Source organism: Rattus norvegicus, chromosome 10 (assembly GCF_021556685.1).
Source record: "Rattus norvegicus strain SHRSP/BbbUtx chromosome 10, alternate assembly SHRSP_T2T, whole genome shotgun sequence".
In the NCBI taxonomy this organism is placed as follows: Eukaryota; Metazoa; Chordata; class Mammalia; order Rodentia; family Muridae; genus Rattus; species Rattus norvegicus.
In genome coordinates, this window is record NC_141543.1 from 14,215,318 (window position 1) to 14,234,199 (window position 18,882).

Below are 18,882 nucleotides of genomic sequence, written 5' to 3' on the forward strand. Positions count from 1 at the left end.
CTTACAAGCAGGTATGTAGTCACACCTGGTTTGTTGTGTGTGTGTGTGTGTGTGTGTGTGTGTGTGTGTGTGTGTGTGTGAGCGCACATGTGCTGGAATCTGGACTCAGCTCTGTTTCTTGCTATGTCGTCTTTCTTGCTAATTAACATCAAAGCAGAACTCTCCCTTCTTATTCCTTCATAGATCTTTATATTGAGGAGAAATGGATCAAACTGTGAGAACAAATTTAATAACTCTCCATATAAATGGGAAGCACATTTTTCTGATGGTGGGACTCAAACCCAGAGTTTCATCCATGCTCAGCAAATATCCTACATGTGAACTACAGCCGCAGCTGTATGTCAGTTCTTTTTAATGATAAAGTCTGAGAAATATCCGTCGTAACCACAGAAAGTCTTTGTCCTACAGGAGTCTGCAGTACTCGTCCATGGACTCCCCTGGCCCCATGGCCCTCAGGGATACCTGCATCGGAGAGAATAACCCACTCCTGCAGCCACTTTCCCATGGGGCTCAGCCATCAGCTTCCTCAGAATACTTTAATATCCAAGAAGTCTGAAAGCCAGCACCGAATTCTGTAACTACACTTCCAAGAGTGACAAATTATGGACGCTATATGGATTAAAACACAGCAAAAAAGAAATTATTCTTTCCTTAATTTGCTAGCACTACAAAAAAAATTAAATGATGCAAATCATGATTGGTGTCAGTCCTGGGGGAGGGGATTACTCTAGAGAGATGGTATGGCTGAATTGGAAAGCTGTATTTGCTTTGCTGTGAAAATCATCTCTGAGGTAGTTCACTGTAGCCGGTCAGCAATGAGACAGTAGCCACGGAGGGCCAATGTGGCCTTTGGCACACATGAACTTACAGCAGCTATGCTTACCGGCCCAAGATCTGCACAGTTTTTAAAAAGAGTCCTAGCACAGATTGGTGGGAGGCTCCTCAGGCCACCCCTGGCAAAGCCGCTGGCACTCTGTGGCTACTGGGCCTTGGAGGGTCAGGGTCACATTTCTTTAAGAGTTTGACCACTGATGAGTTCTTCGGGACCACAGTGGATCATCCCATGCAATACTAACTGGAGTCAGTGGGTTAAAACAAACAAACAAAGTCATGAATTTGGCGGGAGGTATGACGGAGACTCCTTGGGAGAGTTGGAAGGGGGACTTATGGATTCAGATGAGAAAGAGAAGGTGTATACATGTATTTTCAAAGAGAAGAGGAAAGAAACGGATTCCCTGATCAGAGAACATTGTGGCCCCACAGGTAGAGAGGAAGTCTCGTGAAAGGGGGGAGTTTGTACTCACCATTGGTGTAGGGGTTCACGGCCTTTTTATTAGTCATCACGCGTGCTGTCGCATTATTAACCTATACACATAGAAAACTCAAGTGAGTTCGGACGCCAAGCCCAGCCCATGATCCAATTAGTTGCATGCATTATGACTGTCATTACTTATTGAAATCAAACAACACCAAAAAAAATTAACAAAACAAAACAAAAACCACCAGAATCTTAAAACAAAAACTACGATGCATTTTAATTTACAAATGGCAGTAGATGCATAACCCCCCAAATCATACATTTTTATAATTACATTTACTTCATAACCAATTTAACTTACGAATCATTTCAATAAAGCAATGTCATCTCATTTAAAAGTTTAATAAAGAGACAGTAAAAGCAAATTAAAAGATACTGCATAATTGAAGATTTTAAAGCATGCGTGTGCTCCATGGTAACACAGAAACAAGAAATAGGTTTTTAAACAAACAAACAAAAAAATCGAGTTAATGTGGAAGGGGCATGCAGTGGAGAAGAGGGAGGAGACAAAGTACAGGGGACATAAATGTCAAGGGAAGGGACAGACAAGTTTAAGCCGTGTGCAACACTTCGGGAGGGGGAACCATTGGGAAGCAACAACTAGCATTCAACACTTGGAACAAGAGCCTTTTACATCGCAAGAATTAACGAATCATTCAAGCTTTAAAGTCACAGCTAACAAAAGGGTAAAGGAGAGGGTGCATTGTGTAACACAATATGGCGTTAAGGGTCTGAGTAAGATGTGCACTGCTCGTAACTCAGTCCAGTCAGAGCCTCCCAGGCTAGCTTAGAACGTACACTCAATTACAGGCGTACCAAAGACCCAAAAAAATGGAGCATCAAGAAAACTTAATACAACAAGTCAAAAAAATTCACGTGGTAGAGAGATATGTATAGATATATCAGCACTAAATACGTGAAGCGGCAGATGGACTCGTCACTTACCATTCACCACCATCGCCAGCATGGGTTTGTATACAGTTACCATGGTTACTGAGAGTTTGGTGAGGGGCCTAAGCGTTACCGTCGAGGGGGGAAATAAAAAGGCAAAATATGCAACATCTTACTCCAAAGACTAAAGCATTTTTAACTGGTAATCTTTTTTGTTTGTTTTTTAAGTTTTAACAGATATGACCCTTTGATTGTGTTGAAGAGGAACCCAGTGGTATAACGGGCAGGCGCTGGAGGTCAGAATGTGGGGTCTGCATTGCCAATCAACAGGGGCCGTGTATTGAGATGGGAAATCCTGATTGCCTATTCAATGTCTAATCGGAAGAGTGCAAGAATTCAAGCTGGCTTTTGTTTTCTTGTGGAACATTTAATGACAAGTGCCTCTCATTTCTTTTTCTTTTTTTTTCCTTTTTTTCTTTTCTGTTTTAGTAATTTGAATGTTATTGTCTTTGAAATTTGGTCTAATTTGCAAACCACTGTGGATCCCTCTTCAACCCTAAAGTGGACTGAAAAAGAAACAAAACAAAACAAAGCTTGCTATATTTGGTTTGGTTTGAATACTGTGTCCTCTTTGGGTCCTACAGCACCCATTGTTCATAAAACATTGAAAATAAACTAAAACAAACAAACAGAACCTTTCATATTAACCTTTCTCTCATCTCATTTTTTTTTTTTTTTTTTTGCCATCTACTCTCAAGCAGTCCTATAAAGAATAACATAAAGTAAAATGTAACGGAAAAGTAAGGCCAGTTTTCCTTTTTATATATAAATATATATAAATATATAAGTATATATAAATGATGAGAAGGGAATAGGGTCACACACGAGACACCATGATGTGCACCTGGAAGGACGAATGAGCGTGAAGCAGACATTTATAAAAAAAGAGGAAAAGGAAAATATTTTGGACATGCACCTCGATTTTACGGCCCTCTACCACGGTACCGTGCAATTTCTCCCTCGCCCTGTCCGCATCCGCACTATTTTCGAAAGTTACGAAACCAAATCCCTGCATGCAGGCGGGAGAAGGAGAACAACATGCACATTATTATTTCAGTCAACGACCACTTGGTAAAGTTCTCTCGCTTTCATTGCTATGTCTTGTCCTGGCTTCGGTTCTGTAACATGCAAATTAGAGAAATTATAAGAGCACTAAGATGTGCAGTCATTAAGCACCAAACGTGAACGAGATTTTTTTTTCCTGTCACCCGTTAGCTAGAAACCCCTAAAGAATTCAAAGATGGATATGAAAACAAAAACCAAACCGGCAAACAAAAAAAAAAAAATACCTTTCTAAACATCACTACAGAAGGAAAAGAAACCAACCGAAAGGAAAATGGAATCAAAATAAGTGTACAGTCTCCACAGAGAATAAATGAAAGAACGAGGAAAAAGAAAGGGAACCCGATTCTTGACATGCAAATTAAAAAGTAAAACAGAATAAAACGTGTGCACAGAATTCAACAGTGAATGCTCAAGTCCTGTCACATTGCCTACGGAGTCATGCTGCGTGGATTTAAGAACAGTTCTTCTTCATGCAATTTTAGGGTTATTCAAGTCTTTCAACGGTACAGCCTGTGCTTCTCAAAAATAAAAGGAACAAGCCTAAAAAAAAGGAAAGACCTTTTTTTTTTAATAATAAATCTTGATCTTGTGGTTCTAATAAACAAAAACATAAATCACATGAAATGAATACAAATTAAACTCTTGTTGGTTAACAATGTAGATAAGCAAGTTCCATTCTATGTCTGTAGTCTCCCCTCCCCCTCCCTCCTCCCTCCCCCTCCCCAAAATAACAAAAGGCCTTGGAATTTGACCTTTCACATTAGTTTATTAACCAGAAAACAATGCTCTACGGTACTAGGCTGGTAGTCATTGGCTATAGCAACAGGTAGCAGAGTAAAGACATTTCCTGGATGGGGTGAATCTGTGCAGCACACTGAGACCTTCCTTGATGGATCAATAGCAAGTACGCACTCTTTGCTTTACCACAGTACAGTTTTGCTTTTAATATTTCAACATCTACCACATACCCTACTAATCTATCTTGTCAAAATCCACATTTATTCCTCATTGACAGGTTTCTAAGATGAGTATAGAAATCTGACATACTACCATTTCTAAACTCTTTAAGCTTATCTGTACATTTTGTTTAGAAATATATACACCAACCTTTGGAAGAGCATGGGTACACTGGGGTCATTGGGGAGTAATTTTTCACTGCATGGGGACTATCAATTTGCACAGAATAAGCCTCATGCACAGTGAGGGCCCTTGCCTCATCCTCATGGCTGACATTCAACTTTTCAAATAAAATGTGCAAAATATAATACATGCTGAGTGTAATACCCATCCTGTACTTGGCACCAGTGATGACCTCACAACTGAGCGACACTGGAGAAGGGTTCCTCGGTAGACTCACTAGGAGACACTATGGAACCGGACTTGTCTGTGGAGGGCTCGAGCTGTGCATGTGTTCAAATGCTGGGAGATGGGTATTTGTCAACAGAAGACAGAGGAAAAGATCAGATCTAGTTACCTGGATTGAGTGACTTCATATTGCTTTTCCTGGAGTGGGGATTCATAAGTATGACATGCCTGAGTGATCCCATTAATATACAGTGGCATGTTCCATAAAAGCATTGCACATGTTGCCTACCTACTCAGGGTGCTCAAAAATACTTGCACATAGTATTTTAGTTTTGGCGAGAAAGGGACAACTTTATTTTTATGGCAAAGGACAGAATTTGAAGGGACAAGTTGTTTCATTTGACAGCTCTATACTGGCCAGTGGTTCACAGATTCAGTTGTGCATCAGGAAGGAACAGAAGCATGTTCACATATGGGTTCCTGAAGACTCATTTTGTAATCACCACATCAGAAACCCTGAGCAGAGACCACATATCCTTTTGCCTTGCAAAACTATTTACATGATTCTGTGGCTGGATTTTCCTGATCTTTCTATTACACACCCACAGAAACGAAGTTGCATGTGTTGGAATAAGTAAAATGTTATATCCCTGCTTTGGAAAATGTCATCAGTGGAGAAGGGTGAGTTTATGACTCTAATTTTATGCATAGATGTAGGGGACACAGTAAAAATCATATGCCCAAGGTGTCTCAGACATGACCTTTCTTTCCTTTAGGCCTAAGTCTACAAGCATCCAAGCCAAGTACATAGGAATCACTAAGAGAAATCAGGGGATTTGTACTTCAGTCAAGAAAAGGTAATCTATAATTCCCACTTCAGAGATGGAGGAAAGGGTGTCGTCTTTTCAATTGAGACCAGAATATGACATGTTGAGACTTGTGACAGACAAGTTCAAAGCTGAGCTGGTGCTGGAGATCACCCAGGCCATCATCCTGGAAAATTCTCCCTTCCACTCAGAACAGGAACATTACAGCGTCTTTGGGTCAGAAAATGATCAGAAGTATGTGAAGAAACTGCCACCAGGTCTAGAGACATGCTCATCTGTCCCTCTCGGTTATCAGGTGTTCTGTCGCTAAAGCCCTAGGCCCTGATGTCTGTAAAAGTGGGAGCTAAGACATGTGGAGGTTTCACATGGCCTTCCCTGTGGTCAAGAGCACATTTCAAGGGAACAGCACCTTGCCATTCTTAAAAAGATGATTACATTTGCAGATACAGTGGAGTGTATTCTGTCCATGCAGAGTTGAATATGGCTGTGCAAATACTAGGGAGGCTGGAGCAGGGAAATCACAAGTTCAAGGTCTGCCTAAGTGACACAGCCTAAAAACAAAAATAAAAGGGACCCTGAGGTGTACCTCAGTGATAGAATGCTAGTCTGGCAAAGGTTGATTGCTTCTGTGGCATAATTAAATGAGAGTCCCAAAGGAAAGGAAAGGAGGGAAAGAAGGATAAAGCAAATGAAAAAAGTCAGAAAGTGGAAACAGGAAGGAGGGAAGGATGGAGGGAGGAAGAGACATGGGAGCCCTAGAACATGGCTTGCTGATCAGTGCCTTTTAGTGAAAAAAAGTCTAACTCTCCTGTATCTTCCTCCCTCTTCCTTTCTAACCCTGATGCTTTCCGGTGGTGGATTTCCTTTGGGGCCCTCACATGGATTCCCTGTTTTATATCCTGGAATGAGGAACTCACTTTGACATTCTAGTCAAAATGAAAAGTCAAGCCCTTCAGTTTCCAATGCAGTGAGCATGTACAAAGAACAGGTGAGATGTCGAGAGGTAATAGAAACCCATTTTCCTGAGGACCAAGAGCCTCAAATTCATATCTTTCCTATGTCTTTTGCATCTTTGTGAGATACCATCTTCTTCCCTTCCTCCTTTCATTTCTTCCTTCCTCCTTCATTCACCTCAACTCGGTTCCTCCTCTCAAGAAGCCTCTCTATCTCCAACCACGTGCTCAGCGTCTCATCAGCCCCTGGTGTCATGGCAGAGTGCAGCACATTTGACGGCAGCTGCTCAGGACTTCTCTTGCCTAATGCTCAAGGAAAAGCAAGGCTAGAAGCATGTCTCTCTTCCTCAAGAATGATTCAACTGAAGAGGAAATGGCTCACAGTTGTGTATCCACTGTCAAAGACCAAATTACACATTTCTTAGGTATACTAGAGAATAGCTAATTCGGACTTATTCTGGGAAACAAAGCATTTCAGACTTTAAATCTCTTAAAAAGAATTGAATTGTCCCATTCATTATGCCTGCATGTAGACTAGTTCTGATAAGCACGTCTGCCTGTCATTCCTTTCCTACAGTATCCACATATCTGTCAACTATTCAGGCTGCGAGCTTCTAAAGCACCACAGATATTGCCTGCAGATGTGCATCCACACACATACATAGAGTTATCCTCTCTCAGCTTGGAGTCAGCCTGCCTCAGGTAGTACCCTATACAGGATAAAGGACCAAGAGGAGAGTTTCTGGTCTTCTGGGTCCACTGGTTTCCTTGACAATAGAGCCAGCAACTGATGGAAATGAGTTCCTTACAATGATTCATTTTCTTAAAGGCTAAGATAGAAATGCTCCTCAAATAAGGCCCTATAAAAAAATAAGGTCCTATAAAAGATGCCAAACGTCAGGGACATCCCAGGGACATGGAATCACTAGAATGCACATCTGCAAGAGAGGGAGTGCAGACTCCCACCCAGAGAACCTAAAGGCCACTCTGGATGTCACCTAACCTAAAATAAAAAAATAGGAAGACAAACAAAGCAGTCCAACAGAGTCCAGGCTTCAGATGCTGAAAATGGAAATGCTCTTTTCCCTAAAGCCACCAGGGACAGGCTCATCAAGGAGATGATGGGGAAAGTCCTAAAAACAGCACTCTGAAAATAGCCAACAATACTCTAGTGGTATCCCCAAACATCTCTCAAAAAGGAATGGAATAGCTTTCTTCGACTGACAAAAGTCTTACTAAACAAAATGTGATTTAAGGAGGAGTTCTAAACAAGTCACAGACAAGGAAGAAAAATATAAAAAAGAAAGGAGCCACATGGCAATGACTAGGTAAAGAGCTTCCGAATCAGAACCAAGCTGGACACAGCATATATCATCTTCTCCAGTTTTGCCAGGAATCCACTGAGCAAAGCTTAGTCCTAACTTTATCCTTCTCTTGGTACACCTCGATCTGCAGGCATAACAACATTCAATGGTTTTCAAAGAAAAACAGCTAACTTCTTTCCCTTGCTCTAGCTAAGAGGTCAGACTACAAGAATGGAAAATAGCTAAAGTTGGCAAAGAAAGACCAGGTCCCCAAATGTGCAAAACTGCAGACTTTAATAGACTGACTTTCCATTCATCTGGCAGACTGCAGTACAAGTTCATGTGGAAAAGCAAGTCCTCAAATTTTGTTTCCTCAATTCCATCAACACTGGCCTCTTCGGTCAATGTTAAATCAGCTTAGGAGGGGTTGGACAGAGGGTGGGTGCTGTAAGGAATAAAAAATCATAAAGTTTACTTCATAGTGTGGTTACTGTGCCGTGCGACACACTTCAAAAACCAGTGCCTACTTGCTGTGAGTTGCCCATTGAAGGGACATTATGAAGTCCAATCACAGTCTCTGTATCTGATATAAATGGTCTCAATGCCCACATTCAGAGGCTAAGGATGGAAGGAAGATGGAGGCTTTAAGGTTCCTTAAGATCCAATTAACTGTAGCTGTCATAGAACCTGAGCTGTTCACAGCTGTGCTTTATCTGGCTTCTGTGACCACTCTCTCCAGCCTCATCCAACTTCACAGACAATACTGGAACCTCTTATGAAATTATTTCCTATGAGGGGTGTTGCATGAGGCTCTTGAATCTTCTCAGGGTACATAAAGATTAAAAAAGAGGGGAGCGTCTTATGCCATCAACAGAGACAGTGAAGAAATACTCGTGGGCAAAGGCAATTCTATGCTTAGGTGAGGGCTTGGCCTTCGGGGAAAAGAGAGACACTGTGTAAGGCATTTTGAGTACAAGCTTGAGGGGTTTGCTAAGGTGTGGATTGTGGGATCGGCTTCAGGGTTTCTGATTTGGTGGGTCTGGGCTGGAGAGGGAGAGTCTGGTTATGTAAGAAGCTTCAGGATGGTGCTGATGCTGCAGAGCCGGGATCCCACTTCTGCAGCCGTGGTAGTAATCAAGCCGTGGAGAGAGGGCACACACTGCAAGTGTAGGATGTTTCTATTGCCTCTGTAGGTACGGGAACTTGCTTAAAGCTTTCCATGAACACTTGTCAGCTCTAGAAAAAAGCGATTTAAACACTGGTCTCCTAGTAAGAAAATAAACTGGGATCACTAGCACAATACAAAATGAAGATCCGGAACATACTAATGAACAAAATTATGTTCAAAAGGTTGGTGTATATGAGGCTTTTCTGCTCTGCAACCCAGGAAAAGAACTGCACTTTATTAATCCAGAATAATCATGTATTTACCTGCTCATGAGACTATCAACTCACTTTTTAATATAAAGAACATAATTATCACTGAAAAACAAAAAATGTGGCCACATCATTATTTTTCCTTTTTAGGCGTGGGTAATTTCCTGTGGAAATTTAAGATATGTAATTATATCTCTATATATTTAAACTGGCAATTAAAAATTACCCCTATACATTTTTAATGGAACCCAATGCATTTCTCAACACTTAGGAAATGGGAGGTGCTGTCTAAAGGCCTTTTCACTAAAGTGCATTTCTCAGGGTGCTGATTCAGGCAGTGCAGTTACTTCCCTTGTCCCCGACAGACATGTCACAATGAGCTAAGACATTCCAAACTGAACCAAGCTGCTTACCTTCGAGCCCCGCTCATTAAAAATAATTTCAACATCTAATATTTTACCAAATTGCTGCAAAGAAACAGAAATATCTCATGAGCAAAGAGCGAAATCAGATAAATTATACAATATACACCAATAATTACTCCTCGAGTCAGACAGCTTTTCCTTATTTAAGAGCATGCATTTTTTTCTTCTGTTACTAAGTGACATGTTAAAACTGAGAAAATGCTAGAAATGCTGTTGTATTCATTATCTTCTGATTATAGCCCTTTCTACCGGGGAAGGAACACTGTCAGAGCCCAGGACAAAATACTAACCAAGAGGTTAATTCTATGTTATTTCTCTCTCTCTCTCTCTCTCTCTCTCTCTCTCTCTCTCTCTCTCTCTCTGTGTGTGTGTGTGTGTGTGTGTGTGTGTGTGTGTGTGTGTGTGTTCGTTCCCAGGCACTGAGCTGCAGAGATTAAAAATGGCTAGTCATTACCTATATAACATTTCCACCAGCCACTGGGATAAACACCCCAAGGGAGCTGAGATTTGGATAATAAAATACCCCACTAGAATGTGATCTTGAAGGTTTTAGCTCTGTGCTCAAAGAAAAAAATAAAATCAGAGCAACCAGAGCATGTGAAAAAAATGCACACACAAAAGGTATGTCATAATCAAGATATCTGCAGAGCCAGGATGGACCTAGGGTGACACTACCATGCCCCTCAGATGAGAGTCTAGACTTTTAAACAAACACCTTTTACACCCCTACCATGAGCTGGCTCGATAAAAGGCCCAGAAACAAAACCTTCAATTATCAAACAACCAGACAGGCAAATGAAATGCAAATAATCACTGACACTTAAACTTCAAATTTTATAGAATAAATAAATCCCACATAGTAGTTGGGACATCAGAGAAGATACTTGCTGTTTATATGAAATTCAAATCTGAATATTGTGTAGTGTGTGTGTGTGTGTGTGTGTGTGTGTGTGTGTGTGTGTGTGTGTGCATGTGTGTTAGTAAAAAATCTTGTGATTGGTAGTCTTAGTGAAAGTTGCCCATCAATTAATTGATGACTGGAGCTTACACAAAGAGTTTCTTTGAGAGCATGAACATCTGATAATCAAGAATCCTTCCAATGTAAGTTTCTTATGTTTCCTAGATGTCATAGCAAATAGTGTAGGTGTTTCTAGCATATAGCTTGTTCCCCAAAATGCTAGTGGAAGTGACTGTTTTAAAGCAGGCAATCTGGCCCAGAAAAGAGTAAGATGGATATTTTTCCTCAATGCTGAATGGAAGGGCAAACACCCATTTTATTGACTGAACAAAGCAACAAAAGCCAGAGGGATGCATTCCTGCAGACCGTGTTTCTTTGGTATTTTCCTGCCATTCACTGCCTACCTGTGTAGTCTGGGTATTCACTGCAGACTTGGTACCCGACAAGAGAGTCTGTGTTTTCTCTCTTCCCTGGATGAGAGAATTAAGCATTGTTCTATAGCAAAGGATAGGGTGTTTGGATGAGGGTGAGGCCAGAATCAAAGACACAAAGAATAATGATTCCAAGAGGCGGAGTAGTTCCTCTGACCAAACTGCCCAGGTCTATGAATTGCAAAAATTTTGGAGAGTGGATGGCAAGATTCCTGCTAGTACTCAAGAAAATAATTCTTCTTTAAAATGTTTATATCTATCTGTCTATCTGGTGTGTGTGGGTGTGAGTGGGTGTGTGTATGGATGTGTGCCACTGAGAGCATGTGGAGGTCAGAGGACAAGTTGGAAGAGTTCTCCTTCTACTATGTGAGTCCTGGGAATTGAACTCAAGTAATTATGCTTGGTTGACAAAGCCTTTGCCTACTGAGCCATCTTGATGACTCAAGAAAAACAATAGAAAATATCTACAATTCATACATTTCAAATATATGTGAAATTCAATCTTTGTAACAATTAGAAAATCTCACATATATCAATAACCTAGAAACATCAAATACTTGAAATAACAATAGTTCTGACTATAGGATATAAAGAATCTCAAATCTGGATCCTTTGTGTCATGGGGTCTACTCTTCAAGGTTTGTAACCTTCTTTATAGATCTTTGTTGAGAAGACATACTGCCTTATTTCATAGAGAAGTTCTGGGATAAAGCCAAAGAGAAAAGCCTGTTGCACCAAGTAGAGTTGCACACAAAAGGACCCTACAATCGGTACACATTCAACATTTAGAGAATTTTGCTTTGTTCTTTAAAATTTTTTTCTTTAAAAACTTGTAATTACATTCTGCGTTGTGCGCGGTCATGTGTGTGTCCATTTGCCAAGGTATGTGGAGGTCAGAGGACTAGGGATTGAACTCAGTGGGTCAAGCTGGCAGCAAGTACCTTACCTTCTGAATATTCTTGCCACCACTTTAGAACATTTTTTAGTGCCAATCTTTAGGGCAGAGGAAAAAAACTCACTAAAAATATACAAAGAAAACTTTCCAATGTGACAAGTGAAGAATTGTTCCTTCAGAGGTGAACCAAGTTCCATAGTAAAGAATCCTCCACTACAACTGATGCAGAATATCCCATTCGCACAGATGCTTTTACATTTATTTCGGGCATCAGAGCCTAGAAGCACATATATTTATGGAAAGAGAAGGCTGAAAAAGACATCTTCCAACACCATGAAGCAAATGTCACCCATGGAACACTCCGTAAGCAGTCTACACAAAACACATCCCTTAAAATAAGAACCTGATGAGACAAACTGATCAGAAAACCATCTTAGCATGTGTCATTCCCTAAATGAAACAATGACACCATATGCCCTGGAATGATCTCCAGTGTTTGCTTCCTTGGCAGGTGGCACTGTGTGGATGGTTCTGGAAGCCAGTTAAACGAGCCATAGGAGGAATGCTGAAGCAAGCCCAATTTCTGAGACAGTTGTGCACTGTATTTATAGTATCATTGGTTTAATTGAGAAGTTTGGTACTAATGATGCCAACACAGCTGGCACATCTTCAATTTAAATAGACATGACTCGTTTGCAGACATAACTAGCATTTGTTTGCTTGACAATGTTCGCAAGCATTCAGAGCATCTCGGACCCACATGAGGTATCTCAACCTCTGTATCAAGACCAAAATCCAGAAGCCTATATAGGTGTGCTTGGGCACTTTACTGAGTAGCTTTAAACAACCTTGGATCAAATAATATTTCACACACACACACACACACACACACACACACACACACACACACACTGTGAAGGATGTTCACCAGCTACAGCAGAAAACTCAAAAGTAAAGGTTAATTCAGAATGTGTGCATCAAGACTGAAGAAATGCTTCCTTCCGGTGCATCTTTTAAATTTTTCTTTATTACAGTTGAGATTTTAGTTATATTTCCTCCTTGTGAAGCATGTTATATACACTTTCTCACTCTCTTTCAAATTCATGTCCCCTCTCTAACTGTTCCAATTGTTACTGTATGCATAAATATATATATGTTTATATATATGCATTCTTAAATATAACCCATTCAGTTTCTATAATGCCACCTGTTTGTATGTTTTCAGGGCTGACTATTTGAAACTGGAGAACCAATTCATATGCTCTTCTCTGGAGCTATTCTTAAGGTGACTTAAGTACAGAAAAAGGACACATTGTGACATGTCTTCAAAGTGACTTTACTCTTCCTAACATCCTACTTTATAGAGTGTTGCATTAACATGAGAGGTTCAAGGAAGTCCATCTGTATTGTAGCCATAAAATGGCATCACTCGAGTGTCTTTTACACATGCAAAAATTCATGTGTTAGACAGACCTGAATATTATTTTCCTATCCAAAGTATATTTATTTATTGTGTGTATGTACATGTGTGCTTCTGTGTGTACATATCCATGTGTTTGTGCAGATGTCCATGAATATATATGTGTGGGCATGTGTATGTATGTGGAAAGAGGACAAAAACTTCAAGTGTCCTTCAAGCAATATCACTTCGTTTTGTGAAACAGGACCTCTCACTGGTTTTGAAGAACCACGTAGGCTAGGCTGGCTGGCCAGCAAACCCCAGGGATCCCCCTGAACTCTATTCTAGTACTCGGATTATAAGCATGGGCTACCAATTCTGAGGTTTTTATATGGAATACAGGTCTATGTGTCTGCATCCCAGTCATTTTACTCACTGATAACAAAGTCAAGAGGGTGTGGCGTCATTTAGGCATGCAGCAACATGTAGAGTGTCAACTAATCACACAGTTTCTGAAAATCAATTTTGTGATTCCATGTTTTGGAGCAGGGGTCTGGATGTATCTTAGTCTACTCTCATCTCAAGCCAAGGAAATTCAAATTTCAGAAGTTAATCTATAATAAGTATTTTGCATTCAAGAGTGACACATTATAATTAAATTGGTTGTAATCCATGTAGTGTTTTTAATGACATCAAGAATTCAAATGTATAACTTTAATATGGAAATACTGATGTCTCCAATCATGACTCTCTGAGAGCTAACATATTAAATTGGGGGATAGATAATGGCAAAATCTTCTCCAATGTCAAGGTTGTAAATTCTCTAACTGCTTGTCAGAAGATGTATTAAATAAAATATACTTATTGAACACTATCTAAGGGCAAGAAAAGTTTAAATATGCTGTTGTATGCTAGCATCCCCAATATTTTGGAGGATGAGGCAGGGAGATGGAGTTTGGGGCCAACCTGTGCTACTCAGCAAGTTTGAAGTCAGTTTTTCATCCAGAGTCAGAGTTCACCTCCAAAACCAGCAAAATAAAGCAGAACAAATGAAAGAAAGCAAATGTGAAGGGATGTGCTCCAGCAGACCTCAAGAGACTCACAGTGAGGCCTGAGGTCACTTAGTGATCCCACAGAAACATCTAGAACAAGTGATCTGAACAACCACACTAGCCCCATCCACTCATACCGCTATGGATGATATGAAATTACTTGAGACACTATCTTATACCTTGTAACACATCCATTTCCCCCAAGGAATGAATATACCAGCGTGCCAGGAAATGTAACGTGAAGCACAATGTAAGGGCAACCTCAGAAGAAGTACCCCTCCCTGACAAAGATGGCGGTGAACAAGGGGAAAAGAGCAATGAAGAGAATCACCTCTGATACCAATCTCACTGGAGAGGCCCAGAAAGCACATACTGAACCAAGAGATACCTGTAGAAACCATTAGGCAAGTGACTGTTGTGCAAAACATAGGGGAGAGTTTCTGCACTGGGAGAAGCTGGGCACAGCCAAGTCCTAGGCAATTCGAAAGAGGGTTCTTTGTGTCTTGTTATGTTTTTGACATTGAAATTTCTGTGTTTCCTTGGACCAACAGAGTCAATGGGGGCAGGAAGCACAAGGATCATTGCAGTTTTTTCTAATTATCCTCAACCCTGCCCTAGCAAGGAGAGCAGAAAACAAAAGATAGCAAGCAAAAGAGAGACACTGTCTCATGGCCAGAGGAAGCTCACTGGGACTAAACCATGGATGCTTACAGTAACTAAGATCTGAAAGAGGAAACTGTGTTGAGTCCCCTAAACTGCACCATGGAGAGCCAAGCAGAATGTTCCAGATGCCTCTCAGTGTGATTCATGCTGCTAAATGTATCATATTATAGAACGGCTTTGTGACCACCCATATTCATGTTAGGAAAATTCCATTTCTTTAAAATAGCAGTTGTAAAATTGAAAGAGGACTCCCAAGCTACTGCAAGTGGTCCAGAAACCATATGGCCCAGTGATTTTTATAGATGAAACCCACACCACACAAACTCCACACATACTCTTTAACATAGACACAGATGTTGTTTGTGATAAGTAGAATTAATTTCAGTGTTCATAAACGTATACCGCACTCCCTTAACTGACAGATGCTAAGGGTATATCTATCATCAGAGCAAATGAACATCTTGTTAGCTAGCTGCATGAGAATTTTGACTCAAAAGAAGAAGAAGAAAAAACCCTTGTTTTTGAAACAAATAGATTTTGATCTGGATCTGGACCAGGTAGCATGTCACATGACAGATTTTTTTTTCCCTCTGGGCCATCTGTCCTAACCCTAAAGGACAAAGAGATTCAGACATTAACACTTGCAGCATCTCCTCTGTATGACTTCCAGCTGTGAGTATTTTGATGACATCTCTGACTTATCCCTGTAGCCTCAGGTAAAGTTCAAGATAATCAAAAAAGTCCAGGCAAGAAAATAGACCCTTAAGGGTGAGAAACTGGGGTTAGCTGCCTGGCATGTCACCATGAAGAATTTCGAGAGTGGCCATTAAGAGGATACAGTTCAAAGCCAGCATCACAGTGACACTTGATGAATAAAGACAGACCGGATAGCAAGACATCCCTCTGGCTTGACATGGCAAAGAGAATATAACTCCTGCAGCTACCCATCAGTCAAGCTGGTCCCACTGCTTTGCACACACTTAACCTCGACTCTAACTTCGAATGCTCTGCATTTTTCAAAGTCATCTTTGACCTGAGAGTGCCCGAGGGTATCTTCGTTCTGCAAGAGTTAGAGGGCTTAACTCAAGGTTATTACTAAATGAGAGAGCGATAAAAGTGCAAAAGTTGACCTTTTCCTCTGAAATGTCAGGACTCAAGCCTGGGTCTCTTAAATATTAGGATGCCTGCTCTGCTTTTGTGTCACACGCATACTTGATAAGCAGTGTGTGTGTGTGTGTGTGTGTGTGTGTGTGTGTGTGTGTGTGTGTGTGTTAATGAAATAAAAACAAAAGATCCAAGCTCATCTCCCCAAATCATGAAGCTCCTGAGTTATAGACCAGGGCTTCCTGTTCATGCAGAGAATCATATGAACTTTGCTCACAATGGACATGGCCTCTTTATTGTTTTTGCCATAGAGCTCTCCACAAACTCTTAGAGGAGTCTCCAGGCAGCCCACCTTTGTTCTGAGTCAAATGTTAAGGATGTAGTTCTTTGGTTGAAGGCACAGATGCTTATGACCACTACTGGGATGTCATGGATAAACAGAAGGACTACATTTCGAAACACAAAACATTATCTGAGCCTTGTCAAAGCTTTGTCCTTTGCCACAGCAGAGACTAAATAAATAATAAACTCTTCCCTTCCCTGGGTAGATTGTTCAAACATCTTCTAGAAAAATATTCAGGGTCATGATGACCTGTGAGAAAGCAAAGTCGTCAGTCATGTATTTCCTTGGGGTAAACAGTGGCTTCTGGCTAGTTCTGTTTCACTATGGTGCCTAGACCAGGCTGCCCTTTGCTGCATACTAAATACCCTTGATGTTTCATCCAGGAAACGGTATGATGCAAAAATCAAATCAGATTTAGAAACTGGTAGTTTTGTTGTTGGTGGGGGTGGCTGATTTTGAAAACCTAGCTTTATGCTGAACTAGCCATTCACCACAGCTGCAGTACAGTGCCTGGGGGACAATTGGGAGAGAGTCGCTCCTGGGTTACTTTTCCTGGGTAAGCAGGAAAGGGCTTCAACATTTATTTTAGTTATAAAGTGAGGTCCTGGGCTGCTGGATTTGGGATCATCAATAGACCTTATCATCCTTAATAGATGAGCCTATTTTCTGCTTGACATTTAAGTTACTTATTAGAAGACGAGCAATTGTCAAAGCAGAAACCCCATGAGCTCAACTAAAACAAATAAACATATCCTGCCACCCCTAAGGGGACCTCCCACTCTAAACTCAGGACTTAGATGTAAAATGCCTTCACCCCATAACAACATTCTACCTTAGAATGATAAGTTCTCAGAACTCCCACAAGGAGGAAACCCGAGGATGAAGGTAGTACTTACGCCAAACATTTGTCGGAGGTCTGGATCCCGGAACCGGAAGGGGATGTTGGACACATGCAGCCGCTTGGGCTGGGACTTGTTTTCTGTGTTTTCAGAAGGTTGTGTCTGGGGCTGGCCGTCGGTCGGGGCGGCATCATCTGTCTGCTAAAAGAACAAGAAGAAAGAAAAGTTGCTGAGTAAGTCCCAATATCCTCTCCCATCCCGTTTAGGGCAGGATGCGGTCCGTAAGCGCTCGCTCCCACAGCCTGCTCCTTTCTCCTACATGGCAGGATGCTATCCGACAGAGATTTTTGGTCCTTTTTCTAAAATTTTAATTAACAGCAAAAAAAGAGTTTGTTTTGAGCATCCACTGAGTGCCCACACATGAATCTTTGATTACATATCAATCAAAGCAGTCAAAAGCCCCTGGCGTCATGCAGTGCAACGATCATGGGGCAAGGCACGATAAAAACCGTTCATAAATAGATATAGAATTGGGAAGAAGGAGATAAGCATTGTAGGAAAAATAAAGGAAGCATGAGGGGCTGGGGGTTCAGGGTGGGTAGTGGAAAACTCATCAAAAAGGGAGTAAAGATCATTAAAAATGAGAACATGTATCCCTCAGTGCTGGCCAGAGTCTTAATGCTACGCATACAAAAATACTGAGGCTGTACAGGTAAAATATTAATAAATGTCAAAAATTTGCAAAGGCCCTTTGGTGGTCTGTACTTCATCCAGTGAATAGATGATTCACTCAACTTTATAAAAATATTTGTTAACTTAGCTTCTTCATTGTACGAATCTATATTGTCTACTGCCACGGACCCTATGAGATCATTTCAAGGAATGGACACAAAATAACGCATAAAGGAGTTTGCATTTCTTGCATTTGAAATGCTCAGTAGCCACACGTAGGTAGTGCCTGTGTTTGGGAGAAAAAAACGCAAAAACAGAATATTGCCATCTGTACAAATGCTCTGCTAGGCTATGCCGATGCAGATGATGTAAGGCTACTAGCTTGGCCCGCTATTTCTTTCTGTTCGTCATTCAGAAAGGTTAGGGAGGGGCTGGGGATTTAGCTCAGTGGTAGAGCGCTTGCCTAGGAAGCGCAAGGTCCTGGGTTAGGTCCCCAGCTCCGAAAAAAAGAACCAAAAAAAAAAAAAAAAAAAAAAAGAAAAAGAAAAAAAAGAAAGGTTAGGGAACTTTGTTTTTCTGTACTTTCTCTGCAATTAGCACATTCTGCCTGTAGGTGGCAGTAGACACAGTTCACTTAAGTATGTCTTTAAAACTACTGTTGGAGGGTCTTTGCCAAAGCTGAAATTCACGAGCAAGGAATCATCCTCATCTATTTATGAGCAATTTAGAGGCATATAACTAGGACAAAAACTATCAGTGCAGGCAGCCAGGTGTAAAATAATAGAGACTTAGAGGAGACAATCTTACATAGTGAAATGTGAAAGGAACACCCAAATAACAGGAGCATAATTAGCAGTCTCTCTGCAGCTCTCCTGTGGGCTAGAATAGTTTATTGGCGTCCTCCTTCCCCTTGCACCCTGAATTACATGTTTAAGTTGAGCCCTCCTGGCACCTTGTGCACCACCCATCTAAACCGATTTGGTCTCTGAAACCCTACCAGA

General features: G+C 40.9%; 1 protein-coding gene across 50 annotated transcripts in view; it reads right to left on the bottom strand.

Annotated features, from left to right (window-relative positions):
* Rbfox1 (RNA binding fox-1 homolog 1) overlaps positions 1 to 18,882 on the bottom strand; it is a 1,541,605-nt gene that overhangs the window by 112,424 nt on the left and 1,410,299 nt on the right. For all 50 annotated transcript variants that reach the window (XM_087571332.1, XM_087571337.1, XM_087571339.1 and 47 more), the window contains 4 exon segments: positions 17,267 to 17,410; positions 9,514 to 9,567; positions 3,186 to 3,278; positions 1,305 to 1,365 (listed from right to left, as the gene is read on the bottom strand). In XM_087571332.1, coding sequence (XP_087427458.1) covers positions 1,305 to 1,365; positions 3,186 to 3,278; positions 9,514 to 9,567; positions 17,267 to 17,410 — 352 coding nt within the window.